General features: G+C 39.0%; 1 protein-coding gene across 3 annotated transcripts in view; it reads right to left on the bottom strand.

Moving 5' to 3' along the window:
- Nucleotides 1-856: 856 nt before the first annotated feature.
- UNC80 (unc-80 homolog, NALCN channel complex subunit) overlaps nucleotides 857-25,950 on the bottom strand; it is a 228,118-nt gene continuing 203,024 nt past the window's right edge. For 2 of the 3 annotated variants that reach the window (XM_047871276.1, XM_047871277.1), the window contains 13 exons: nucleotides 25,814-25,937; nucleotides 24,721-24,846; nucleotides 23,359-23,482; nucleotides 22,416-22,622; nucleotides 19,265-19,449; nucleotides 18,255-18,420; nucleotides 16,587-16,766; nucleotides 13,662-13,800; nucleotides 10,935-10,991; nucleotides 3,777-3,858; nucleotides 2,777-2,888; nucleotides 1,969-2,168; nucleotides 857-1,129 (listed from right to left, as the gene is read on the bottom strand). In XM_047871276.1, coding sequence (XP_047727232.1) covers nucleotides 863-1,129; nucleotides 1,969-2,168; nucleotides 2,777-2,888; nucleotides 3,777-3,858; nucleotides 10,935-10,991; nucleotides 13,662-13,800; nucleotides 16,587-16,766; nucleotides 18,255-18,420; nucleotides 19,265-19,449; nucleotides 22,416-22,622; nucleotides 23,359-23,482; nucleotides 24,721-24,846; nucleotides 25,814-25,937 — 1,969 coding nt within the window. In that variant the 3' untranslated portion in view covers nucleotides 857-862. The remainder of the gene's footprint in view (nucleotides 1,130-1,968; nucleotides 2,169-2,776; nucleotides 2,889-3,776; nucleotides 3,859-10,934; nucleotides 10,992-13,661; nucleotides 13,801-16,586; nucleotides 16,767-18,254; nucleotides 18,421-19,264; nucleotides 19,450-22,415; nucleotides 22,623-23,358; nucleotides 23,483-24,720; nucleotides 24,847-25,813; nucleotides 25,938-25,950) is intronic. The other variant, XM_047871278.1, reaches the window with a different exon arrangement.

The raw sequence follows: 25,950 nt of genomic DNA on the forward strand, positions 1-25,950 counted from the left end.
GCACAGGATACTGGAATCACATTTCCCAATATCTCCTCATCTTGGCATTGATGTGGTAATGGCTAGAAGTAGGAATACCATAGGTTTCTAGCTAGAATATTTACATTTAGTTTTCATTATAGTATAGGCTGTTTAGGTTCTTAATTCAAAATTGTGTGGTTATTTTTAGAATATTTTCTCTCTAACATGATTATGAAATGGAACGATCTTAGGGCATTAGCATTTTGATTTACAACATGCAAGGTAAATGACGGTTGAAAAATAAATATTGAAAAATCCACAGCTTTAAAAATAGTATTTTCTTTTTGTAAATGGCTGTATTGTTGGTCAAAGCAAAAGTGGCTGCAGGCTTATTTATTATTTAGTCTCCTCAAACTAATATTTTCCTTACTTATTATTTTTATGTAAATTGCTATGCATACAGCCACCTGATTTAATATTTTTGAAACTATAAAAATAAACATTTGCATGAGATGTATAATGTGAGTAATCTCAAAAATTGCATTCTCTTTTTAGAACATATTATTTGTTAATATTCCTAGGTAAGCAGCTCCATAATAGTATATATTTTTAACTGCTCAAGGCTTTTTGAATCATAAACAATGTGCAGTGAAATGGCTCTTTCCTCTTATTCTTCCCTGGTTTTTATGGTCTTCACACAACCAAATTCTCTTAGCCATTGATTTTTTAAAGGTGTTTATGAAACAATGTGCGCATTAGCAGCAAAATCTACTGAGATTTGTGTCACCCGTTGGATGTAAAGTGCTGTGTCTTCATCTTTTCCGAGCAAAAGTAGTCACCTTTGAGCAAAGCGATCCCTCCCACATCTCGTCTACACCTGCCACTCTTACAAGATCCAGAATTAAACATGAGACTCATCTAGGTCTACATCAGTCTCCCCCAGCTCAGTGGGCGTAAAAGTGAACTGGCTGGACAGCAGGGGGTTCTCCATGCCATTTTCCTCACTGATGTGAAGGACGGTGTCTCCGTGCTGTAGGAGGATGGATGTCTCAAGGCCTGTGAATTCATCAGGGTCTGAGAGTTGCGTAGAGAGGGGGCTGTGTGCTGTAGCACCTTGCGCTTCCGTGTCCTCCTTCTTTTCTCCTTCTTCAGCAGGGAGGGTCTCACTCTGTGACCAAACAGATCATAACATCATGGAAAGGTAGGATAGGTGCCAGGGAAGAGCATCAAAAATATTGTTGTCTACCTGAAACCGGATAAGAAATCACACGGCCAGTCCCCAGTTGTAGCATTTGCCATATGTGAGCTTCTCTGTGGGCCCTTTCAAGTTTGTAAGCCTCTGTTTTCTAATCTGTAGCATGAGTGGGTTTTTTTGTTTTGTTTTGTTTTGCCCTCTTACCTTGTTTGTAGACTGTGAGGTAATAGGATGGGATGGTGTTACAATGCTTTTTAATTGTTAACGACTATACAACGTATGTAGTGACATTGCCCCTTCTTTAAATACCACTGGGAAGAACATGGGGACCTATGGGAATTCACTTATGAAACATTGGAAGAAGAAAAAAAAATTAAAACCACAAGGAAAATATCAAAACAATGAGGAAAAAGGTCAGAATAGGAAGTTCCTCTCATCTCATAGGATACAGAAGGCTCTCTTTTTTACGGCTTCTAAACTGGTAACTTTATTTTCCTTTTAAATTGAACCACCTTTCAACCAGGTATTATATATTGGTTTTCAATGGTTATTTTAGCTGGGAAATATTTTCTCTTAAGTTTTTCATAACAAAGAATACCAAGGTTTCTCTTATTCCTTCTTAAGCAGCTGTATTCCTGACCATATACTTTATATGGATTTTCTTGTTCATGATGAGAGGACCGTTGTCTGTCTGGGTAACAAAATGTTACAGACTCAGACTTAAATTAAATGTAATAAATTTGCATATCCATGTTGCTCATAGACATAAGTGGGCAGGGAGCAAGCCTTGCCAGTTTCCGTAGAGCCCTCACCTGCTTGGGAGACAGGCTGTGAAGATCAGCAACCACAATGGCAGGGGAAGACGTGAGGACTGGTTTGTCCATTCCTTCTGGTTTCCTAGATGGAGCTGGGCTGCAGCCTTGTGGCTGGCCTATAGCAGGAAGTGTTTCTGTTGGGGAAGCTGCTGGCTCTGGCTGAGCCTCAATGAAGGTCACAGAACGTTTCTGATCCGCTGTAGGTCAGAATTAGAGCAGTAAATACGGAAAAAAAATATGTTGTCAGTGCTTAAAAATTAGCTTTGACCACTGTTTCCTGGCTTTTCTTTATGAAGACACTGCTGGCTTATTAATAAATGAGAACATATTTGACTATCAGGTACATGTTTTGATTTCACCTTCTTTCCTATAAAGAGTAGGACTTGGGTAGAAAAAAATCATTTTTACATAAAAGGCTTAATACAAGATTTCCATAGAGGGTTAGGGGAACTTGGTTATCACTCATAACAACTACCAACAAGACTTCAAAGTCCCTAGTATTCATCATTTCATTGTCTTTAGTAAGACACAAACTCAGTTCCTCTACTTTCTAGAGTCAAATCTCATAGCATTCATGGTTTACCTTGAACTCTTCCATTTCCCTAGGTTCATAGGGTAGGCATAGGTAGGAAAAGTGAAAAGAAGAAAAAGCACTAAAGTGTTCTGTGTGACTTCTTCCCTTATCCTAGCATGTTCCCATAGGTATGCTCATCTGCATGTGCTCAGGGTCTACAGACCTTCCCGACTGGGTTGCATGACATCAATGTGCCAATGGTACAGTCAGAAGGGACACAGGAGGCCTCACCAGATGGCTTCGTTTTAGGTTGAATGCTCCTGCGGGTGGTTGACAGCCGAGCCCCATGGCGGTTTTTGGGTTCAGTCTGGGTCTTCTGACGTGATAGTAGAGGACGTCTTAGCTAAAGAGAACAGGCAGAATAAAGCTGGCAAGAAGGGTCTGACTGCCTGGGAGGAAACTCTGTGCTCAGAGGATTCTGACTATGGTGTATTCTTTACGGGTTTCTGTGCATGCTTATATTTGTAGCTGATAAATTAAACTTCTTTCTGCATATGTAACTATTGCGTATTTGAATCTGGCATCCCCTTTAACCAATTCTATCTCCCAGTTATTAGTTCTTTATGTATCCTAAGGACGTAGATTAACATAATTTCAAGCAGTCATGTGGGAATTTCAGAATTACTGCTTATCAACTGGCCTCTACTCACCTAAAAGTCATAGTTAAACACATGCTCATAACGCTCAAGGGGAGGTTCATGAAAAAACTTCAGATGCTGAGAAAGCATCTCGTATCCAAATCAACGTTGAGAAGCTCCAATCAAAGCAACAGTGCAAAGGCTCATTTAAGTTTGTATTTAAAAAGTAAAGGAACCCCACCTAAGGAAGTTTGTAAAGATGATCTTTACTTTAATTTCGATTTTAACCTGAATCATTACTCTGGAAATGAGTACGTGTATGCCTGTATACAGAAACAGGCCTTAAATCAACTTTATTACCAGCCCTCCTTGCTCAGTCAGGTTGGTTGGGAAAGAAGGTTTCTGAATAGGGAACAGACAGACGTATAGGCCTACTTACTTTACTAAGCCATCAGCTTTGCTAATAAGATTCAAAGCCAACATAGAACTAAAACTCTCAGCTTGCCCAAGTACTTACCACATTTTAAAGTTGCGCTGTACAGCTTATTTCAGGTGGGAAGGCAATATATGATCTGAATACAGGTGGGCATTAAAAATTAAATAGAGCTTTCATTTCGTAGAATCACTCTCCTGCCCTTTCAGGGTCTGCTTACCTGCCTCAGGCCCCTCTTCCTCCCCAGTGGCTGCTGAATGAGGAGGTTCTGTTGGCCAGGCTCACTCTGGACACTTGCCACCCTGTCGAGCATCAACAGTGTTAGTGTGGACCCTGCGGAGACTACAGAAGACCATCCTCTGGTGGGTGGTAGCCAAAATCACTTATATGAAACAGTCACTTCAAAGATACCATTATCTTTGAAGGAAGGTCGGGAAAGGATCCCTGGGATGGGAGATTTCAAGGGTTTGGGAGGGAGAACGAGGCCTTACAGCCCCACGCTGCCAAAATTGAGATTTTTGTTTTCAGTCACTGATGCCATATCTATCATTGAGCAAAACATTGGTTCGATCACACCCCTGGTTTGGAAGCCACCATAAAGTTAAAGATGTCATATTCTAATCTCAATTTTTTTTTTCCAAGGGGAAGGGAAAAGGTGGTGACAAACAAACACAAACAACTCTATCACATGGATGGGAACACCTTCTTTAAAATTTCAATTCAAATGAAAATAAGATGGACAGATATCAAACACATCAGACACAGAATCCATTTGGGTGAAGGGGCACATTCAACACATGTTTGCAGCCTGAAGTCTCTGTGACTACTGAGTAAATGGATAGTCACATGGGTAGACAATTCAAATGTTTTTTAAAAAAAGATTTTAGATTTAAAAGGCCGGCGAAATAATTAAGCTATCAGTAGAACTCAGAAGCTTAATTAAGTAATATTGAGTAGCTGCACTCAAACATATTGTACAGTTTATAAAACAACCACCTGCTCCCCCCAAATTTGCTGTGTATGTGTGCATTTTATATGCAAAAATGACTATTGACAGTGGTCGCTATTTCAGTATTGGGTGAGGTGGAAAATATTGTCATGGGCCCATGATCCATTTTCATTCTGCATGCATGTATAATAGGTATTTATACTGGAAAACGGGGGGTGAAAAAAGGAAATGTATTGTGCCCCAGAGAACATTGTAATCCTACAGATGATGCCAATGTGCTTATTTGGTTAATTACTGCTTTGCCTTTGCAAAAGGAGAGTCATCTACAAATAGACTTTAGAGTAAAACATTCAGAGGAATCCTTAGTCAACAACTGTCCAGGAAAAAGAAAGACTATATTCATTCATTTCCATTTTTTTTTAATGAACTATCTAAAGTATCTAGCTGTAGTTACAGGGAGAGAAATTGATGGCAAGATGGACAATCAGATGTTTCCCCTGTTAAGTTAACAACTAGTTAACCATTGTATGGTTGATAGTCATATCTGTCATTTTTTAAATGTCTTACTCATATTTCCACTAGAAGAAAATTAATGATTCCCAAATGGAGTTTATCAAAGTTTTTATGAAATAAGGATGTAAGTATAATTGGCCATTTGGGATACACAATACAAAGTTCCAGAGTCCCCAAAACAGATGCTTTTTAAACATTCTTGTCTCTTTAATGTCAAGTTCAAAAGATCAATATACATTACTTTTATACATATATGACCTTGTATCATATATGACCTTTCTATGAAAATTATCCAAATGAACAATGCAATAAATTCTGATAAGCTATCCAGACTCTGTTGCTGTTTGAAGTGACATCTCCTTATTAATTATACATTTTAACATGTGTCTTAAATTGGAAAGAGAATTCAATTACATATGCACAAAAGTAGAAACAAGTTTCTCTCAAATACCAAGCAAAGCTCTCTTTGGCATGGTTTCTTCATTGACATCTAAATGTTACCTCAGTTCCCTTGGCCAAAAAGGGAGGTTAATACTTACCACCTACCTCCCATTAAGGTAGAGAAAAGAAGTTAGTTGATGTAAAATGGTTTGAACATGAAAAGGGATGTATAGAACATGCTTCTTTGTTTTACACTTGATATTTGTAATGAGTTTATTGCTTCTAGAACGCTAAAAGGAAGTAGGTTATAAAATGTCTTGAAAACAATTGGGCTGAGAAAATGAAATTGAGGCAGTCCACTTGTCTCATTTTTATTCAGTAATCTGAGATTGTGAGAAAAGAAAATGGCACGAGAAAAAAAATACACGTTACTCAGGGAGTGTTAAATGTCAAAGCATAATGGTAATTCCATGATGATTATTCCAAGAGAGGATCAGAAGCATAAAAATTTTCTCTATGGATAGAGAGGCTTATATCTAAGAAATGAATCAAGTTTATAGCTTTAGCAATTAGCTGTTCTATGTAAATGATCTAGCATTTCATCAGTGGAATGTACACATCAAAGATGAAATTACAGAACATGTCCTTGGAAATAGTATATCCCAGCTAGTAAATTATATTCTCCCTAAACATGTGGTGCTAACATGTTGGCACTGGGGACATCCAAGTCTGGCTTAAATGTGTACAGTTAGGCCACATTAATAATAAACAGCCAGAGAAGTTAATAATGGAAGTAATTTATGCAGAACACATTTCTTTCTCTCAGGTCTATATCAAATTGGAGTTGCATAGAAAAAGGAGTTTCAATTTAGCTTCTGAGTCATGTACTATATTAGTAGAATGTAGCATTTATGATTTGTGACCATAAGAATGTACAATACTAAAACCAACCTGGAGCAGACCAAGGTGTCTGCCCTATGCACCTCTCTAAAGAAAACTGGTTTCTTGTAAATTTTAATCTTGGGAATGAGAAATGGCTGATTTTCTACTGTTTGACAGTAGAATAGGTTAACTTATAGAATAGGTTAACTAATAATAGGTTAAGACAATAGAGATAAAAGGAAATAAAACTTTCTAAATTGAAGCTAAAATTATCCTTTGTATTTTGAGTCACTGAAAAACATCACCATGGCAAACCATACAACGATCTGGATTGTAGAGAAGTACATGCACTTGGGGCTTAGCAGAATTTTGACTCAACTGTCTATGAAAAACAAAAACACCTTACTCAAAATGCAAGGAAGTAATTTATAAGCTAGCAAAGTTTAGACAATGTTAGGAGAACAATTCTGGCACAAATGACCTCTTTTCCCCTGTTTCAGCCTGATGGCCTGAATTATAGTGTAGAAATATGTATGCATCTCCTGAGTGGGACATATACCAAAATGGTACTTCTTAAAAGAAAGGAGAGGTGAATAAGGGGATATTCAGTAATGTAATGAAAATATAATATGCAAAAATGTGATAACAATTCATATCATTTATCCTAAATTACAAAAAAGTATAGATTGAGACATTAGTATATTTCATAAGTGGAAGCTGTAGGTGAGACTAGCACAAGGAAAATGAATTAGTATTTTCATTGCCTTCACCTATGCTTTTAGTTTCAATTTTAATATGTTAGAGAAATCTAGAGGTGGAATACGAGACACAAAGCATAGCCATTTACCTGGAGTGATTGCCTTGTGATAGGAATGCATAAAGCCTGCACCAAAGGAGCTATAAAGCATTTGTAGAGAACAGGGATACAAACAGGAGACAAAATTCTACTTCTCCCTTTCCCAATAAAAGAGCATTGTTTAAAATTTACTTAGCCTCCACAGTGTCGGGAGCAAGAATTTCTGTCCACTTAAAAGTCCTTCTGGCTGGACTAAGAATCAAATTGACATGAGACAGATTAACAGGAGAAAATCAAATTTAATAGTGCACATATGGGGTATCCACATAGACATGGGAATTCCAAAGATAGGCAAAATGAGGTATAGGTGTTATTCTGAACTAAGTAGAAGGGGTTTGGGGTCTGGGATTCCAGAGGAAAGTATGTACTTCACAGGGCAATAAGAAGAGCAGGTATTTGGTAATTAGATGTTTGCTCTGCCATACAGATGGGTTGCTCAGATAAAATTTATCTCTATTAATAACACTTATTCTGGGAAAGACCCCCAATTTATATTCTGCAGTGTGGTTCACGAAGGACAAAAGTTTCCCTTGATGCCATGGGGTCTCAAGTGCCCTCAGCTCAAAATAATCCACTGGCACATTCTGGAGGGGGTCTGTCCAGGACCCCCTCAACAACATCCAGAAAATGTATTTTAAATGCCACAGAATTTAGAGATTAGTGGCTAGAATCAAGAGTAAAACGGGAGAATAGTCTGGATTTTAGATAGCCAGTAAGAACTGAGATAGCATTGGCAAAGGGCGTATCCGTGTATCACAACACACATTTTCTTAGCTGTTCATCCTCAGCTACATGAAAAGGTTTCTATATTTTTCTAAGTACTTGGAGAGTACTTGCCTAGTTTTCATACTTTGAAAATGTGGATGATCAAGACATGGGTTCTACTAAGTAGGTTATCTTCATTTTGTCTCACCCAGGCTTGTTCAGACTTGAGCCACGTTCTTATTTTTCATTGTGATTGAAGTTACAGAATCAAACAGCATTATAATATTTTTCTAAAATTTATAATTGACTGTTAATCTATACCTTTAAAAGTATTCTAATGTGTCCAAACAAAATCTAATTTTCCAGTACACACATACAGGCTAAAGTGCTTGAATAACTTCTGTATGTTTAATTCTTCTGGAGAGAAAACATGATTCACAGTGTGTGTATTTGGGGGCAGATACAGAGAGAGAACATCTACAGTGAGTTTCTATGCCTCTAAGAGCAACACTCTCAAAAGAAGAGAATCACTCATGGGATATTATTTTATCCCGTTTATTAATTTCCAAGAGAAAGAATCTTTGCTCCATAGTGTAGTACTTCTAACAGGCTGATATTTCCCGTGATGAGTATTTAAAAGAAAGCAGATAGCACAGGTTAGAAAAAAAGTCCTGGAAGAAATTTTCAAAAGGTCTGCAGAGTTTTTATTCTTTTCTACCTATTCATCAGATCACCTTAGTTATCTGGTCTCTTCCTTTTTTTTTTTTTTTTTTTTGGTCTCTTCCTCATTTTTCCATTAGGCCAACGTGTGCCACTGACCTAAAACAATTGCTCTTTCGAAAGCAAATCTCCAGAAAGTACCAAAATGTTGGGGGGTGGGGGAGAAGCAGCTTGTATTACTTTCCCTTGGGCATGCTTCCTGGCATCCTTTAAGCTTTGGAGCCAGATTTTCCTAAGGACTACTTTGGGTGTATTTTAGGGCCTGAGTGCTCAGGTGTGTGCTAAATATAATTGCCGTTGTTAATGCCTAACTGCTTCTTTAGGATCTTAAGAGTCTGAAACCTAAAGAAGTTTCATGTCAAAAATAAGAAAGCCTGGAAACCAAATATAATAAGTGTCTATTCTATTTTATAAACCCACCTCTTAGTAAATGCCAAAAGTTCCTCTCCTCCAAAGAGAACTTGGTGACGTGATGGAGTTTAAAAAATACGATTTGCAGTGTATATGGCAAAGGTGGATGTGCTACTGGCTGGTGGAATACCTCTGCATTAATAGAGTTATTTAGAATCCAAAGTGAATGCCTCATCTTCTCTGTTCTTAATGACCACCACTGAGGCTGGATGGCTAACACCCAGAACAAAAACATGCCAGTTACAGGAACCACAGATCAACAACAGTTGGTCTAAAACCGTCCCCAAAGTCCTCACATGACTGACTAATTCAGATGTAGATAAAAAGCTATAGCTTTGGCTCTGATTCAGTCTCATGTAGCAAAAACTTTGGGTTTTATTCCCATTGGTACTGGACCCAAGCCAGATTGGTTCTGATAACCCCAAAGTCAGCAACTTGAATCCTGAACCTGCTAGAGACGACTAAATCCTTTGGAGAGTTTGTAAAAATCAACTCAAATCCCTGCCTTCTCTCACCAAACCTGAGCTAGTATTGACTCGGCAAGAGTAGAATTTGGCCTAATTAGAAAAGCCCTGGCCGAATGGAAGTCTGATTTAATCCTTTCCATTCTCAGTGGGCCACGGAACTTATCTCCTAATCAAGGATCTGTTGTCTCAAGTCTGATTTTAAGCATCAAACAAATGCTTTCTTTGAAAGTAGTGGTCATGATGCTAGACTTGGTTCAGATCTTTTCAAACACGGTGAAGAATGAAAGGAAACCGTCTTGAGACCGTCTTGTTCTTCCTCATCCCCAAAGCTCTTGATAATGGAATTAAGTCTGCACACGCTGCAGCACTTCCACATTTACCACCAATAAGAGACTGATCTGTCAAGGCAAGGGCTCGCAAACACAAATGAATGTCATGAATTATGGGTCTAGTAAAAAAAAATGATACACCCGATGATGGACTAAATTTCCCATTTTCAGTTGCTAAAGAAAATGTGAAATCTGAACAAGATGCAAAGAAAACAAAGAACACCCTTTCACAGGAACGGCCTCTCAACATTTCCTCATCTTTGTGATAAAGCAATAAACACGTTGTATTGTACTCACTATATAATGCAGACCTGGAAGGGAATGTTTTCTCTTGAGATGGAACTAAGGAACTCTTAGAATGAACAAGAAGCATTACCCCTAATGAGGATTAGTTGAGAGGTGTGAATCAACAGCACAAGATTAGGGATGTGTGACGTGGTTTATCTGAGTGTTAAAGGTGCAGTCCCCCTTTCTGATGCTTTAAACCAATAGCCAAGGCACTTTGTTGTTTGCATCAAAAGACTTTTCTTACTTACCAAGAAATGTTTGTGTCTGATATTTCATGGCAAGTTTGGGAGTCATCTTTGTGCTGGGACATTTTTTTTACGTGCTGTTTGAACAAGCTACTATAATAGCTTGCCACATAGCATGCATCGAGGAGAGGGAATTATAGAAATTGTATTGACATTGCTACGTTTATCATAGCAGCATTGTTTGTCTTCTTACCATCCATGCTATTAGCTAAAAGACCTGGCTACATTTAATAAGGGGCTGCTTGATGATGGGGAGTTGTATTAAAAGGCTTGTGAAAAACAGTTCTCAAGGGATATCAGTGTGGGAGGGAATGATTCGATGGGATAAAATTAACATTTAGCATATCAAACTTTAGACGTCCATGGGACAAGCCCCTGAAAGAACTCCAGAGATTTTTTTTTTTTAAGTAAGCTTTTTAGGCCATTTGTGATTAAGCTCTGAAGCTGAAAATGAAGGAGGCTACACCTTTGACTTCCAGGCTCGTGTGTTCATGAGCAACAAAGGGTAAGAAATGGAAATAGATATCAAGACGGGGGCGAGAGGAGACAGAGAGACAGAGAGACAGAGGAGACAGGGAACAGCTTAGTTTCCCAGCACAGACACCAATAGACAGGTAGCATTGACACTGTACCTAGAGAGGCTGCCCTCGGCGGCCAGGCCCTGGGAGTCATCGAGGACATTAGGTTCACTGCAGGAGGGGTAGGGAGATGAAGCATTTAGGGAAAGAAAATGCAAACAAATAAAAGAAAAAGAAAAAAAGGCATGCAATTTTCTGCTTCCAAGAGCCAAAAATAAATAAATAAATTTAACAGAACAAGGAAGGAAAAGGAGACAGGTAACCATTTCACCTTGTGCTGGGTTTGTCAAGACAGGACTCGAGGCAATGGGGGAGGAGGGACTTTGGGTGGTTGCGACTCTCAGAGGAGTGATCTGTTTATTGGTTAAGCGTTGGGACTTAAAATGAGCTCCAAAGGGACACATGAGCTCTGAAATGCATTGCAGAATGAATCTGTAGAAGATGAGATTATAATTCCTTTGGTAACCATTTGGTTGGATGGGTATTACTTTTAACCTGTCTTACTATGTACATGATTCTTCATTGATCAGGAACCTGCTTCTTTCTTGTGTGTTGTGACATTATCACACAAAAACCACTTACCATGACTGCCACAACCAAACTCTTGGAACTGATGCCATTAAGAAAAGCAAAGAAAGAACTCAACTTCCCTTGCTAATTTTGCAATGAAAATGCAAGTAAACAAATGGAAGGAAGATAACCCTGGAATATTCACATGGAACTCTCATTTACCGCCTTAGTCCTCCTCTAGTGACTGAATTCTAAATGCCAAAGGAAAAAAACTTGTCAGGTTGGTGAGAGAATGATTAGTTTATTGATTTATTTGGGTGCAGCTGATTGCGGGTTTTGTGAACAGAAACTGTATCATGCTTGCTTGCTTGCTTGCTTTCTTTCTTTCTTTCTTTCTTTCTTTCTTTCTTTCTCTCTCTCTCTCTCTCTCTCTCCTTTAGTACCTAGCTATCATTGAGCTAAGCACCCATGAGCTGATTGTACACTGTAGAAATAGCCTCTGTCTCCAGAAAGAGGCTCCTTTTTCTTAATACACATAGACTTTACTACCTTCACTAGCCTTCCAAAATATGACTCAAGCCAAAGGGTTTAACTGTATGATTTTTCCGGATTTCCCATATATCCACAAGAGAACAAATTTTCTCCCTTGAAACAAATTACCCTCTTAATGAATATGTACAAAGGGAATGGATGGTCTTGTTAGTTTAGATAAATAACCAAGAAACTCTCTATGTTAAATTCCTATAATTCCCTAATGTAAATAAAACTTTTAAATAAATTACTGGATAGTTTTCTCTTGTCCTTGATAGAACCTTGCACATTGCTAGCAATTAAAAGTGAATTGATAGTTACCAATATTATATTTTATTTTTGGACATTTTATGTATGTATGTATGTATGTATGTATGTATGTATTTATTTATTTATTTATTTATTTATTTATTTATTTATTTATTTATTTATAAAGTAGGTTTCACGCCCAGCACAGAGCCCAATGTGGGCTTGAACTCAAAACCCTGAGATCAAGACCTGAACTGAGATGAAGAGTTGAACATTTAACCGACTGAGCCATCCAGGCACCCCCTTTTTTGGACATTTTATAGTTTAGATCTAATTTTGTTTGCACATTTTACTTGTAAGACTTCCTTTTTAAAGGCAAATTACCAAAAGGAAGGTACATAATCTTTTATAATGATACTAACCCTTACATATTATTAATTTTTGTAATAACCAACCAGTACATAAAACATTGCTTTCTTGACAAGTATGCAATTTCCTTATTAATCATCTTTTATCATTTTCCCCTATTTTTTGATATTCTCCCAAGTTAGGCTTCATTTCACAATTTTTTTTTCCATCTGTAAAGTTCATGAACTATTTGCTAAAGGATTTGGGTACAGGGTAATTATTCCTGCATATAAACTGATTTTATCTAAACATTAGAATGTGCTCCGGTTTGTATTATTTTCCATGTATGAATTATAACAATGAAACTGTAGTATTAAAAATAAACAACAAACTAGCCAAAAACACATAAGGCCAATGCTTTGAAAGAATTCAGTTCCTGAAGTGAAAATATCACTGGTTCTGAAATAGATAATGTTTTGACTTTTACATCACATAATTTTCTGTACTTGATATATGTATCTTGGAATGTTTCATGTATATTCTTAGAGGGCAGAGAACACATAAAGAAAATGTCTTAAAGTGGTTAGTCATGGAATCATAAAACTATAGATAGAGAAGGTACCGTGAAGACCACTTTAGCCAACTTCTTTATTTCACAGACAAGAGCATTGTTGACCCTTGTTAAATGACCTGCCCAAGGTTACACATGTTGGCATAGGTCCTGTTCTGTTTGGTTAAGCATCACTACCTCCAACTAAATACTAATGACCTACCAAAGTCTAAATTGTACCACATGTATCAAGCTAGTCTTATATGCTTGCCAGGTACTCATTAGCTTAGCTAATGATATATGTGAAATACGAAAATGTCATTTGATGACCAGAAAAAAAGATCATGTATCTATTTCTAGAGAATTTTTAAGTTGAAACAATGCATGCGTCCCAGCATTCTACTGGTCTGGCTTAGAAAACCCTGCAAACTGTTGCCTGCATGACTTTGGTTAAAACGTCCTTTGTTGAATGATCTACATAAAAACATGATTGTCTGCTTCTCTTTTGGCCTTTTAAGAATAATAAAAGTAAATTTTCAGCATTGCTAGCTTTGCCCCCAAATGCAGAATGTAAGATATCCATGGCTCTTTACCTTTGGCTGGGTAACATGCCCACCTCGGCCTGAGGTGCAGACATGCTAGAGACGTGGCTGGAAAACCGCCTCCTTCCGATAGCACTCAAGAGGTAAGCTTCTTGTTCACTTACCACACTGGGCATGCTTACAGAGTCATCTGATAGGGGGCAAAGGAATGGAGTGTTATAAAACTATGACGTCGATCAGAAAACCCAAACCAAATTTGTCCTTGGGTTCCATCCTTGGCTTGAATACAACCTTAGGGCGATCTCTGAGGCTATCATTTGTACCTTTTATAGACTATAAAGTAAGACTCCCAAAGGTCTTAGTTTTTCATGGGTACAAAGGGATAAATAACTCTTCATATCTACACATCTCCCACCCTCAAACAGCCCTTATGAAATAAACAAAAACTTCTTAGCCATTTCACAAGTAAATAACTTGTGAAAGTCAAGAGGCATTGGCAACATAAAGATTTCAGAAAAGCTGGACTAAACATTCTGAGAATAGTGCAGAAAGGAATATTATTAAATGAGTCAAGTACATTTCTTTGACATTCAAAAACTACATTGAGTACACCTAAAGATTTTTAGACAGCTGAGAGAAAGACTATTTCAGATAGTTTTAGGAAAAATATTTTAAAACTTATAAAGTTAAAAAAATAAATACTTATTTTGACCTAAAGTTTTAAACTGTATGCATGTAGTCTTACTTTCTTCATGGAAGTGGTAATGTATTCAAACCCACATGAAAGTTAGCTTTAACACAGTATTTGTGACAGGTAATCTCATTCAAGTGAGTTAATGTTGTTTGTTGCTGAACAGTAAACATATTTTGATTAACATAGTGTTGTGGTGAACTTATGCTACCATATAAGATCATCTGACATCGTGCATTTAAAATACCCCAAATAGTCCTATTTCTAATAAAACTTCTTTAAAACCCAAAGGTGTATATGAAGTGTCAGAAATATTAGCGACTGACTTGAAGTTGATTCTTGTTATAGAGTGGTATTTCTTTTTTAGGTGTGTTCACAGAGAAGAGAGTAAATAAATGTGCCTTAAAAATATGAAAAACATGGTAAGGTAGATAGTGCTATTTCTACAAAAATCAGATCTCACTGATTTTTCCCCCTATTTAAACTCATATATCACTTAAAAGTTTGTCAATATTTGTTTGATGATTAATTATGTGTTGCCTTCCATTCACCCTTTTGTTAAATGTTACCAAAAATGTTTGTCATCTCCTCTGCAGGGCTAGATCTAAGATCTCAGAGAATTTATTTTTTCTCATTCTTGTTCCTCATCTTGTACCTGTTAGATCTTAAGACAGGTTTGATGATAGAATGGGAAAATAGTTTAATTCAAAAGAGTCAACCATCTGGCCTTCATATCCACCCTATATAAATTAATACACAACCACATAACAACAACACATTTGTTAGCAACTCAGTTTCCACTGGGATGATTGTGATGTCTAAGAGCAGAGATAGTGACAAAAAATTACATATTCATCAGTGTGTAAGTGCTGGCCCCTAGCTAGTGGTTGTTCTGTTTATGTCCTCTCTACTTTTCTTCTCTATTTCCTTCCTGCTGGCTAGGACATCTACTTATTCCTAAGGTTACCTACAAAAAATATTTAGCTCTACTAAAGATTGGTGGTATAATTTCCCATAATTAAAAAGATTGCTGGGAGAGACTACTTCAAGCATTAAAGAAAAACAGATACTACTTGAAGTTCGGAACGATTATAAGGACTTAATGAATATAGAAACTGTTGATCCTTATCTCTCTCATTTTGTTTCCTTGGTCAAGATTTTCCAAGATTGCCCAAATTACAATTTGAAGAGTATTTCCATGCACAGTGACCAGGGTGATTTTGAAACAAGTATATCTGTAGGTCAAGTGAAGGACAATATGATTATCACTTTGTTATCTAATTAACCCTGAAACAAAATCTGGAAATGTTGCTGCATTTCTTTCTTTCTCTCTCCTACACATCCAAGTATAATAGGGTACTAAAATACTTTCATTCATGTTAATTAAAATTCTAACCTCAACTCTTATTTTTTCTAGTTTTGATTGAGGCTTTTTGTTGTTGTTTGACATGGAGAGGCTCTGAGTGAAGATCTACATTTTGTCTTCTTCATTTTTAAGACATTGACAGCATGCTTTGCTATAAATGTTATATATCAGAGGGTCTTTGAAACACAACTGGAAAATAATCAAGACAATAAAAATAAGTAAATTACCACGGTATTTCATTGGACCTTTACTTTTTACTTTTAAAACCTACTCCTGTTAAGCATACACATGAAGTATATTCTCAGCTAGATTTTCCCACATTTCATGACACCAAATCTTAGGCATATGAATTAGAAGCTCCTGGACTGCCTCAGTCATTAGGGATACTCTTAATTCAAATTTAGGTTGTATTCCCTCTTGGGTTGTATTTCCCCATGAGAGCCTACTAGTTTATGTTCTAGAGAGTGTAGCTGACTGGTCTTTTCTGAGTCCTGAGTACATGCATTGCTTACTTTTCCTTGCCCAATAGGGTCATGTAAGGGCTGATGAGCTTTCTAAGCAAGATAGCCAGGAGAAAGGGGAATAAACACTTCCCTTAGTTACCTAAGTACCATTTAAATGAGAATAAGTGGAAAAGTTTGAATATACAAGCTCAAAAAAATGTGGGGGTCACTAAAGATTTACTTTTTGTCTGAATTCCTTCCAAATGACCAAGACTATCAAAGAATTTATAGAAGAGTAGGCAGTAGGGATCATGGTCACAATTCCATTTTAAATCCTTTTTGTAAAAAATGACCAAGGGATCAGAACTGGAAAGGGTCAGAATGGCAGAAATCCTTTGCAAGCTCTCATTTGCATGCCAAGCTGGGTCACACATGCCACCCCCCCCCCATCAACCCCATACTGTGGGGTGACCTACTTTCCTCATCTTCCTCATCAGTCCTACTCAGGGTGTCCTGCGAAGCCTGCTGGGAGGGTTCACTGTCCTGCTCCCAGACAGTGCCTGTGCCCGTGTTGGAGCGGGACATGGTGGCCAGGCTCAGGCGGTAAGCGGAGGTGGAGGTGCCCACAGTACTGATGGACGTCTTCCCTTGGTAAGCTGGGAGGTTGAGAGACCAAAGGAAATCCATGGTGAGCATCTTGAAGGAAAACAAATGCTTGCTTCAAACTCCTCCTTTGTATTGGCTACTTGTATTTTTTTAGGAAAGGTCAGTGAAATAGTGTGTCCTAGATAAATAGTCCTTAGGATAAAATAGTGAGTGGAAGTGAAGATAGAAGAAGAAGAAGAAGAAGAAGAAGAAGAAGAAGCAGCAGCAGAAGCAGCAGGAGGAGGAGGAGGAGGGAGGAGAGGAGGAGGGGGAGGAGAGGAGGAGGAGGGAGGAGAAGAGGAGGAGGAGGAAGAAGAGGGAAAAGGAGGAGGAGGAGAAGGGGAATTGGCATTTGATTTACTTATAATTGAATAGTTTCTTCACGGGAATATAACATCTCTAATAACGTAAAATGCTTTGATATGGCTTCTTTTCTCATAGCTTTAGATATCATATGCTAAGCCTGGAAGAATGCAAGATAATTTTGACATGAATGGAAGCTTCCAACTTGGCAGATTTTACTGAGAAATATACCTTAGCTCACACAAGCATGCGGGAGTAATAAATACATTGTCTGATAGGAACTTCTCAATCAAAATCAGAATACAAATCAAAGCTGTGTTTCCATTCTCCTTTTCTGGAAATTATAACTTAAAAAATATCCCCTTGAATATGTCAAATTATTTTATCATAAAGCAGAATATTTGAATGGCACTGTGCAGATTTTACTAAGACTGTACTCATCAAAATCTGTCTTTAATACATTGCAAGTAATAATAAATTCTAGAAAGAAAAAGAAGCCACACATATGGGAGACTACTTATGGGTAATGACTGCCCTCTAATGGCAGATAATGATTTGTTTTCCCTCCTGGTAATGCTGTTAATAATTGTAAAAAGTAAACAGTACACTCCCCAAAGAAAACCTTTTGAATAACATAAAGCAAGGACCCCTAGCCCGCCAACTCTAATCCAACACTTCCTCCCCCAATTTGTGAAAGTTAAAGGCTTGTAAGCAATCATACTAGTTGGAAGTCCCCTCACTGTAGTCACTGTCAGGTGGGTAGATTATTTACCCTCTATTGAGTCTCCATTTCCTCATTCTTTAAGTGGACTCTCACTTATGCACCTTGCAGGCATTTGTGTGGATTAAATGAAATAACATCCATGAAATTATCTACTATGTAATAGATGTTCAAAGAATGCGAATCCTGCTTCTCCTTTCCAAAAAGGAAATGAAGGCAAGAATTCCAATACTATTTTTCTTGTTAAGTAGTCAAGTCAGAGCTTAGCTGCTGAAATGAAGACTGAAAAAAAAAAGTTTAGAAAAGATTCCCCTGCCTTGTTGTTGGTAATGATCACATGGTCAAATCTACCAGTGGACTGCATGGCTAACTTCATCCATGGTTCCAAAAAGAGTGGTGACCTGGACAGCGGCATTCTTTGTAGGTTGTGAGTTCCAGGAGTCAAACAAATTCCAAATACCCCACACTTACTCACCTGAGCCACTGTGAACTGCCTCTTTTAGAATTTTTAGTTCACTGTTGAATTCAGCAATAAGGGAGCTTTTACACAGAGGGCGTGGGATAAAGCGCCGCTCCAGCTGGTCAGCAATATGTTGCCGGGCAGAAAGCTCTTCATGATTCTCTGCTGGTTGGGCCAGAAGCTGAAAGGAGGGGAGAGATTCTCAGGTCCTCAATCTTCCCATCTGTAGAATGGGCTAATTATTGTACCTATTTTATAGTGGATTGTGAGGATTAAGTAAGGTAATACATATGAGCTTTTATTTGTTATTTTTCTTTAAATGTTTACTTACTTTTGAAAGAGACAGAGAGAGAGGGCATGCTTGAGCGGGGGAGGGGCAGACAGAGAGGGAGACAGCGGATACAAAACGGGGTCTGTGCTGACAGCAGAGTGCCCCATGCACCACTCACACTCAGAAACTGTGAGAGCATGACCTGAACCAAAATCGGACATTTAACCGACTGAGCCACCGAGGTGCCCCATGTGTGAAGCTTTTAGAACAGTGTCTTATACAGGAAGCTCTTAATCAATACATTATTTTGAATCACTGTCTCAGGAAATCGGGGCAGGAAAAGAATAACACAGTAGATGAATACTGAGGGAGGGGAGAAACAGGCCTTAACTGTTCTTTTTCATGATTATTTAAAATCAGATCTCTGTCGTGTCACTGAAGAAAGAACATTCTTCAGATGGTACCATTGGGGCAATCTTTTTTTCCCTTTTCCCCTAGGGGGCAGTGGTGAGTAGAGACAGAGGGCAGAGTTTTACAGACTAGAATAAAGGTCTCACTGCGAAGGTACTTCTAACATGAAGTTTTGCCCTCTGGGATCCTGTTTTGAGCTGTTTTCTCATCAAGCATGGTATTAACAGGGTCCTACTGACTAGCTATCCCGTGTCCCATGAGCACGGCTGCAGCAATCCTGCCTTAACTGGGAGAAGAGCACATTCCTGGGGCTTGTCATTTCTAGGAAAAGCACACACCACACCTTGCACTGGATGAAAGGGCGTAAGAGCACGAAGATGGGTATTCGGGTCCGCACGATGAAGTCGAGGAAGTCCCACAGGGCCAGGCCTCCCACCTTCCGCAGGGCCATCTCCTTCACCTGGAGGCTCAGCCAGTACCACTGGCTTCCCAGCTGCCTCTCAAAGCAGACGAGAATCACCTTCAGCGCTTTACACGAAGAAAAGAGAAGAGTAAGTCCGCATACTTGTGCTTTAGAGGAACGCTGCTCACAGCCACAGCCCTTTATGTGTCAGAAAATGTTCTGAATTTCTAAATCCTCTCAAGTTTCCAGAAACGTACATGTACTCCTGGGCGAGAGTATTCTGACATCAAGATAAAAATCTGGATGGTCCACATGTTTTGATTCTGATCAGGAGAACGCAGACATCTTTCTTAAGCGCATTTCGCTACCATTGTGGAAAATACAGAGCGCAGCGGTTCACAGGATTGGAAGGGAAAAGTGTTGTAAACAGAACGCGTGGCTAATATTTTGCTTTCTGAAAGTTTTGTCCTAGTGGCCTTATGGTAATACCAGCATATTACTCATACCCTAAGCTAAAACACGGGTATTTTAAGAGACTTTTTTCTTTTAAGCATAGACATAATATATTCTTGTTGTTTAAAGTAAAATCAAACCATACAGAAATACACGGAGTTCAAAGAGAAAAAGTCCTTCCCCTTCCCAGCTCCCTTGCCAGCCCCATCTCCTCCCCAGAGAGAACCAGGAAATGCATTTGAGTATATCCTTTCAGGTGAAAAAGCTCCATTCTCCCTCCCTCCTCCCCCCCTCTCATATTGCACATCATGTTTATTATTTAAGCCTGTTGGATTTCTTTTGCAATATCTCTATCTTCCTAGATTCTGGCAGCCCCGTCACAATCTACTTTTATTTATTTTATTTTATTTTATTTTATTTTATTTTATTTTATTTTATTTTATTTTATTTTATTTTATTTTTCAGGAAGAAGATTTCCCAAACAGTGTGTCAAGACCAAACAGAATATTGTAGAGACGTCAAACATTATGGCAGGAGCGTCCTCTGACATCTCAGCTCTCTGCACAGGGTCTGGCGTGGGGCAGTCAAGGGAGCCTTGGCCTTCCTGATCGTGTCGTAAGGTCCATCCCAGCAACTAAAAGGCGCAAACACCTTTATCACGTAGTTAGGACATTTCCAGGGGAAAACCATGCCATGTAACACAGAGAGGGATGTTGTAAAAGTTTTCTTTACCCACCCTCCTCAAAATCTCACCTTCACAGCAATCATTCACCCCCATTCCTTTCCCTTAACTAAACAAACAAACAAATGAACAAAAAGCAACACTCCTCTTTCCCTACCCTGAGCTTGGTGACATTTCTACTGTTATGTGCCTATTAGCCTTCTTTGTGTTTCTGCCATTCTGCTTCCCACCTTCACCTCTTTCAGCCCAGTACATAAGCAGGATAGAAAAGGGCTCAGGAGCAGTTACTCTGGTGCCAGGTGGCTTGGATTTGAAATTTGGCTCTGCTGCTTATTAACTGTGTGACTTTAGGGAAGTTACTCAACCTTTCTGGGCCTTTGCCTCTTCATTCCTAAAATGAGAAGAACATTTATACTTCTTAGAGTTGTTGTGAGGATTCAAAGTATACAAAATACTGCTTAGTGCAGAGTAAATGCCCAAAATAAATGCAAAAATCGATTTGAAACAGAGGCCCAGTGGCCTGGCCAAGTAACCAAAGGATCCACCTTCATTAAAAAGGCAGAAGGCAGAGTGAATTGAAAATAATTACTCATCAAGTGTTTTCTCCTATCCTTGCCTTGTGTGTTAAAACCCACCGTCTCCCTCCTCCTCTGTGCAATCCCAAACCTTATGCACGGCTTTGTCCCAGAGTCTAGATTTTATCTGAACCCCACATTCTCACGGCTTTGGCAACCAAGCCCCATATGGGTAGGTCCTGTGCACATGCATGCTTGTTTCCTTTTTTCCTTTTCATTCTCATTGTCAATCACATAATTTTCAAATACTTATTTGTTTATTTTTTTTTAAGGAATCTCTATGCCCAATGTGGGGCTCAAACTCACAACCTGAGATCAAGAGTCACATGCTCTACTGACTGAGCCAGCCAGGCACCCCAAGATCTCCCCTTATGATATAGTCCAAACTCCTCACACATTCCAAACTCCAAGGACCTGTTTTTACCGGTGTGTATGGTTCATCTTATACCCCCCACATGAAGCTCTACTTTGATAAACTGAAAAATGTTAGGCATGATTTTCTCAACTTGCTCCTTTTGAGATGTTCTGCTGCCAGTGCTCCTTATTCTCAGTGCTATGGCAGGAGTGGGGCTTTTCCCCAGCTTAGTGCATTCAGGGCCAAGGAGGGGGGCTCCAGTGTTCCATGAGGCAGGACCAAGTTAAAGGCAGGGATGGGGTGATAGAAAAGTAGCAGTGGAAGCCAGAAGGAAACTGGCAAGCCTATGGGGGAGAACCAGTTAACTGGCCTCACCAGGATGAAAATTAAGATAGAGATTTAGAGATGCTATTATAGTAAGGGAAGAAAACTAGCTAGTAGGGAGCATAATGTCCTGTAAGGCCACCATGTCTTACTGCGCAGGATGTGGACTGCCCCAATCTAGGGGCTCCGTTCACATAGACGACACACCAGTGAGTCCCATGAGCCATGCGACTCAGTGTCTCTGTGTATTAGACGTAGCCTACATCTGACAGCAGCTACCATAGGTAACCTCATTAGTGATCTCACACTTAACCAGCAAGGAGAAATTCTTACTACAGATGCTTTCCTTACATGTCCAGATGCTGTTAGAAAAACAACCAAGTAATTTAGGCACCACAGATAGGAAACTACTTTGTTTTCTGGCGTATGTTTACAGACTCTTTTGCAAGGGTGATGCTTCCTGCTTGCTGAAGTGGCTTCTTTAAATACCTCTGGACTGAGGTCTTTTAAAATACTTTTTGAGTCAAGGTGTAACATAACTCAGTAAGTATTTATGTTACACGTGTATATACACAAACATACATATATACATATATATATACACACACAAACATATATATATATTCTTGTGTGTGTGTGTGTGTGTATATACAAGTATGTGTGTATATGGGGGGGGGGGGCGGGCATAGGGATAGGACCTACCCAAGTATGCTGCTTGGCTTGTGGACTCTGCCAGCCCTTCCCTGCGCAAGTCTTTGCTGGCATCCCCAGGGGTGGAGCAGTGGGCAGGGGAGCTCTCCAACATGAAGTTCTTGCTCCTGGACGTGCTGATGATCCGTGGTGGCAGGAGAACATTAATGACTGTCTGCAGGAGCAGCTGTACCTCGGGCTGTTCCAGCCACGGGCTATCTAAGGGACAGAGTTCGCAACAGGGAAGTGGAAAGAAAAGCAAATCACAAGGTAGACTTCCCACATTAGACACAGTAAAATTCAGCTCTCTTTCCAATGCCAGACTAGAATACCCTAGAAACTCGGGTGTTTCCCCACCAAGTACAGCTTCTCCTCTGGACAAAAACAGCATCCCTGATACTGGGTGTTTTCTCCATAGTCAGCACCCAAGGGCTTGTGTTCTTAGCCAAATCTCCCGCTTACCATTGCGATCTGCTTTCTTTCTTTCTGCTCAAATACTCATAACGTATTGTCTTTACATTTGAGATAAAATTTCCCTAAAAGAAAAACACCCCAAGAAGGAAGAATAATGAAAGTATATTGGATTTAATGGCAATGGCGGGGTTTACGCTAACCCTAATGGCAGTAGATTATAAAGTCCATTCACTTGTCAATTCACACCACACTGTATTTCAATTAATACCATCTTCTTAATGGAAACAATGTTCTCCCGATTTTTGCTGTACTCAAGTGATTTTAAACAGGACACATCTTCCATGAAGTGGAGCAGAGAAACTCTTGACCCAGGGTAGCTAAACTGAAAAGAAAGGAAAACTCTATTTCCTAAGGCAACCCTGTTTAAATCATTCAGATGGACTTCAGTGATGGCCTTCATGGGAAAAAGAGTAAGAAATAACAGTCTGCCACTAAAGAAAGTACAACAGTGATAAATTTCCTTTAGTTAAATTAATCAGACCTTTGCTTCCAGATCCTACTGTGAGCACAAATGGGATGAGTAGATTTAAAAGCATCCCCTCCCTTCGCTCTTGATTGGTGAATGGGGAGATCACATGGCTTAAAGGAAAATCTTCTTTTAAAGCCTGTGCAGCAATAATAGAAAAAAAGATTAATTGACCCCACACCCATTTGGTATGTCTGTTTTTATACAGCACGATGAAGACGGTGATTCCCTGTTGGCTGCTCCTGGAAACTATGAGTTCAATTGCACAGTGTACAAGATTTACTCAAAGCTGATACTTTACCATTTGCTTGACATAACTGAGAGTTATATACCTAAAAAACAGTAACATCTTGAATATTAAATGCAAAATTGTAATACTTATGGTCTGGCACAAAAAACAACTGCACATCCCCATTCATTTTCTCCATGTGTCCACCAATAAATATTTTAGAGATAGAAGAGAAGGAATAAATGATAGCTTGCCACCTGTTCACCTAGAAGTTATTTAGAAGTCCTCTGACCTCTGACCTCTGCATAAGGCCTTCTCCAAAACAGAAAGGAATAGGCAATATAGAAAGAAATATATGATCTCTGTACACAGGTTATAAAGATGTATCACTTTAGGGATCATCGTTTCCCTTCTGCATGGTAGCCAAAGCTCTTGCTTAATTTCTTTTGTACCATCACCCATTCTCTGGATGATGGACCATCAAGTGTAGTTGTCAGACAATGGATGGGTCATTATCCATTTACATCAAGTGTGTATTTCCCATCAGTCACAGAGCTTACTGATGATCTACCATTCTCTAAAATCAGGTGACACACAGAAAGAGGCAGGGGAATTGGCATTCTGCACTTTTTGCCTTGGGAATATTATTTTAAGAAATAAAATAACTGGGAGAGTAAAAAAAAAAAAAGAAACCCACAGTATTCAACCCACAATCATTAAAGTAAATTAAGATATTCAAAGTCTAGTAATAACATTTGAAAGAATTTTATATTGCAATTCTTTCTGTGAATAATTTAAAACCAGACTTTGAATATTACTGTGTCTTTTAATTAACAATTGTGGGCTGATTATCTGTGAACTATTATTTTCCTAAGGTTTTGCACACATTGGAAATGACTTAAGTAGTTCTTGAGATTGTGGCAGGACTGAATGACTCTGCTATTTTTGAGATCTCGAGAAGAATTACAGAAGCACAACTTAGGGCCAAGCTCAGGACTGAAGCTCCAAACCCATAAAAGTTTGGAGATGTTTACACTTTTGTTTCACAGATTTTGCCCAGCCTTTGCAGAAAAAATAGAGAGAACACCATGATCTGGTGCCTCAACCAGCAACTTAATGAGCGTGACAAACAGGTAAGGCAGTCACACCTGTATCTGCAATGCTACAAGCCGGACAACAGCTGTGCTGAAGGGCAGAGGTGGTGAGAGATAAGGGCTGAGATGAAGAAGGGGTAATCCATCAGCAACACTGGAAGGTCCTACCACTCCCATCACCTGAAATACAAACAGAGCACATGACCAGCCTTGACTATTGCAATTTCATGCAACCGTAGTAAGGGAGTCTCATTCAGTAATAATAAAATAATAATAATAATAATGATGATAATAATAATTTGAAGGTTGGGCATGTTACTTTCAATCTGTTCTTGCTGCCTTCTTCCGAAGGCATGTAATGTCTAGAGTCAGATCGAACATGACACTGGATTCAGCCAAGGTTTTGTAGAATGTTGTTGGTAGCTAACTATGTAAATAATGAGAGATGAACCAAAAACTATTCTAATCAGGAGATTGGACATACTTACTGGTGAATTCAAAGGAATGCAGTCCGCATTCTTTGATGGAGCAGATATTGACAACAATGATGATGGCATAGCTCTATTTGCATAGGCATTCCAGCTATAGACTTATTGCTCAACTAGTTAAGCAGCAGATCCTACTCAATGAAATGCTCTAACATGGTTTCCACATTGTACAAAACCTTGTGAGGACCAGACTCTAGATATTACATCCATGGTAAAAAAAATTTTTTTTTCTTCCCATAAATCCTAGACTGGCCAACTCATAGCATCATTTTGCACTAAAAAAGAAAAAAAAAATCTCTTTGCATTTTAAACTCCCCCACCCCAGACTACCTCAACGTCTAGCCAATTGTGCGGTCTCCACCACCCCACTCTCCAACTGGCAGCCCTCAACTCTCAGCGCAACTTAAAGAGGCAAATTGTCAAAGTAGTGCGTGGGAAGCAGCACACCAAAATCCCACCTGTGTAGGGATGGGCCCCTAATCTCCCCACGCACCACCTTGAGATGTACCTCACTGTTTTCAATGTCACCTGAGCCGTCTGTTTTCATGGGTAGGTAGGGGCACAAAGTGGTTGACCTGTAAATCTTCAATTCAGAGAAGTCAATAGCAGAGTTAGTTAAATTTTGCAAAGTTTCATAAGATTGCCACTTGGCTACTCACCAGATTGACACAGACATTGATCAGTGACCTAAGGTGAGGCAGGAAGGATATGATTGGCTGCCTCTGAAGTGTCAAACAAACCCCTTCAATCAAATTGCTGGCAGGCTCCCACTCAACCTGTCGCCTGGAATACAATA

Source organism: Prionailurus viverrinus, chromosome C1, assembly GCF_022837055.1.
Source record: "Prionailurus viverrinus isolate Anna chromosome C1, UM_Priviv_1.0, whole genome shotgun sequence".
In the NCBI taxonomy this organism is placed as follows: Eukaryota; Metazoa; Chordata; class Mammalia; order Carnivora; family Felidae; genus Prionailurus; species Prionailurus viverrinus.